This window comes from Solanum stenotomum, unplaced genomic scaffold (assembly GCF_019186545.1).
Source record: "Solanum stenotomum isolate F172 unplaced genomic scaffold, ASM1918654v1 scaffold25311, whole genome shotgun sequence".
Lineage (NCBI taxonomy): Eukaryota > Viridiplantae > Streptophyta > Magnoliopsida > Solanales > Solanaceae > Solanum > Solanum stenotomum.
Window position 1 is genome coordinate 333,778 of NW_026028480.1, and position 1,037 is coordinate 334,814.

The window sequence follows — 1,037 nt, forward strand, 5'->3', positions numbered from 1 at the left end:
GTAATTTTGAATTAACAAGTTTCAGGAAATTCAAAATACTTCCAAGTTTTTTTTTTTTTTTTTTTTTTTAAAAAGAAGAGAGTAATTTTGTCATTTTAAAAAATAAATATGTATATTTTTACAATCTCATTATTTTATAAATATTTGAAAAATCATCACAAAGGATTTTACAATTTAGTTAAATTTTTTATTTTTAGTAATTTACTTTAAGTTATAGTTATAATTTCAAGTTATTAGTTTATAATTAAGTTAATTATTTTACTTTTGTTAAGATTAAGAAGCTTGTTAGTTAATTATATTAATTTATTTTATTCAATTTCTAGCCGGATTCACTAAATTAACCCAAGTCGACTATTTTGAGTTTTATATGACTATAATTACAATTTAGCAATTTGCAAATTGGTGGCCACTCCCATTTCTCTTTTAACGTTTTTATCCAATTGTGAATCCAAATTTTCAAGGGCCCACTTCCTAACTCTCAAGCCCAATTATTTTCTCCAATTCCAACCAAAAGAAATCCATTCCAGCAACTAATACATACAGCATACCAAAACAGCCCATTATTCATATCTAAACCCACTCCAATAACCCCTGACCCGACCCCATCCCCTTTTCCTTTTAATTCCAAATGATAGCAGCAACTTCCCAAAGCACAAAGCAGCCCCAACGTTAGCAAACAGCAGCTGGCAGTGTGACAACGAAAGCAACAACAATATTGAACGATGCCCTCACGCGCAGAAACAGCAGCTACGAAGTTTCAAGCGACCTCCTCCAACGCGTGAACTGATATTGCGCTACGAGTTTCTTGTCCTCTTTCTGGGCGTCACTTTCAATTTGTACAATCACAGTAGCAACAGAGGCATGCGTTTTCTCCCCTTTCCTCTTTCGGAATGGGGCGAAAATTTCAGAAAAAGGATGTTTATCCTTAATGGTGAAAGGATTTTAGGGATTTGAATTTCAAAAAAATAGACTCTATTCTTGAGAAATTGGACCCGAATTCCCCCCAAAATCGGCCCTAATATCTCTTCTATATAAAA

General features: G+C 32.8%; 1 protein-coding gene across 1 annotated transcript in view; it reads right to left on the reverse strand.

Annotated features, from left to right (window-relative positions):
- Positions 1-471: 471 nt before the first annotated feature.
- Positions 472-1,037, reverse strand: part of LOC125851413 (cold and drought-regulated protein CORA-like) — a 5,020-nt gene continuing 4,454 nt past the window's right edge. The window contains exon 3 of the mRNA XM_049531212.1: positions 472-530. Coding sequence (XP_049387169.1) covers positions 472-530 — 59 coding nt within the window. The remainder of the gene's footprint in view (positions 531-1,037) is intronic.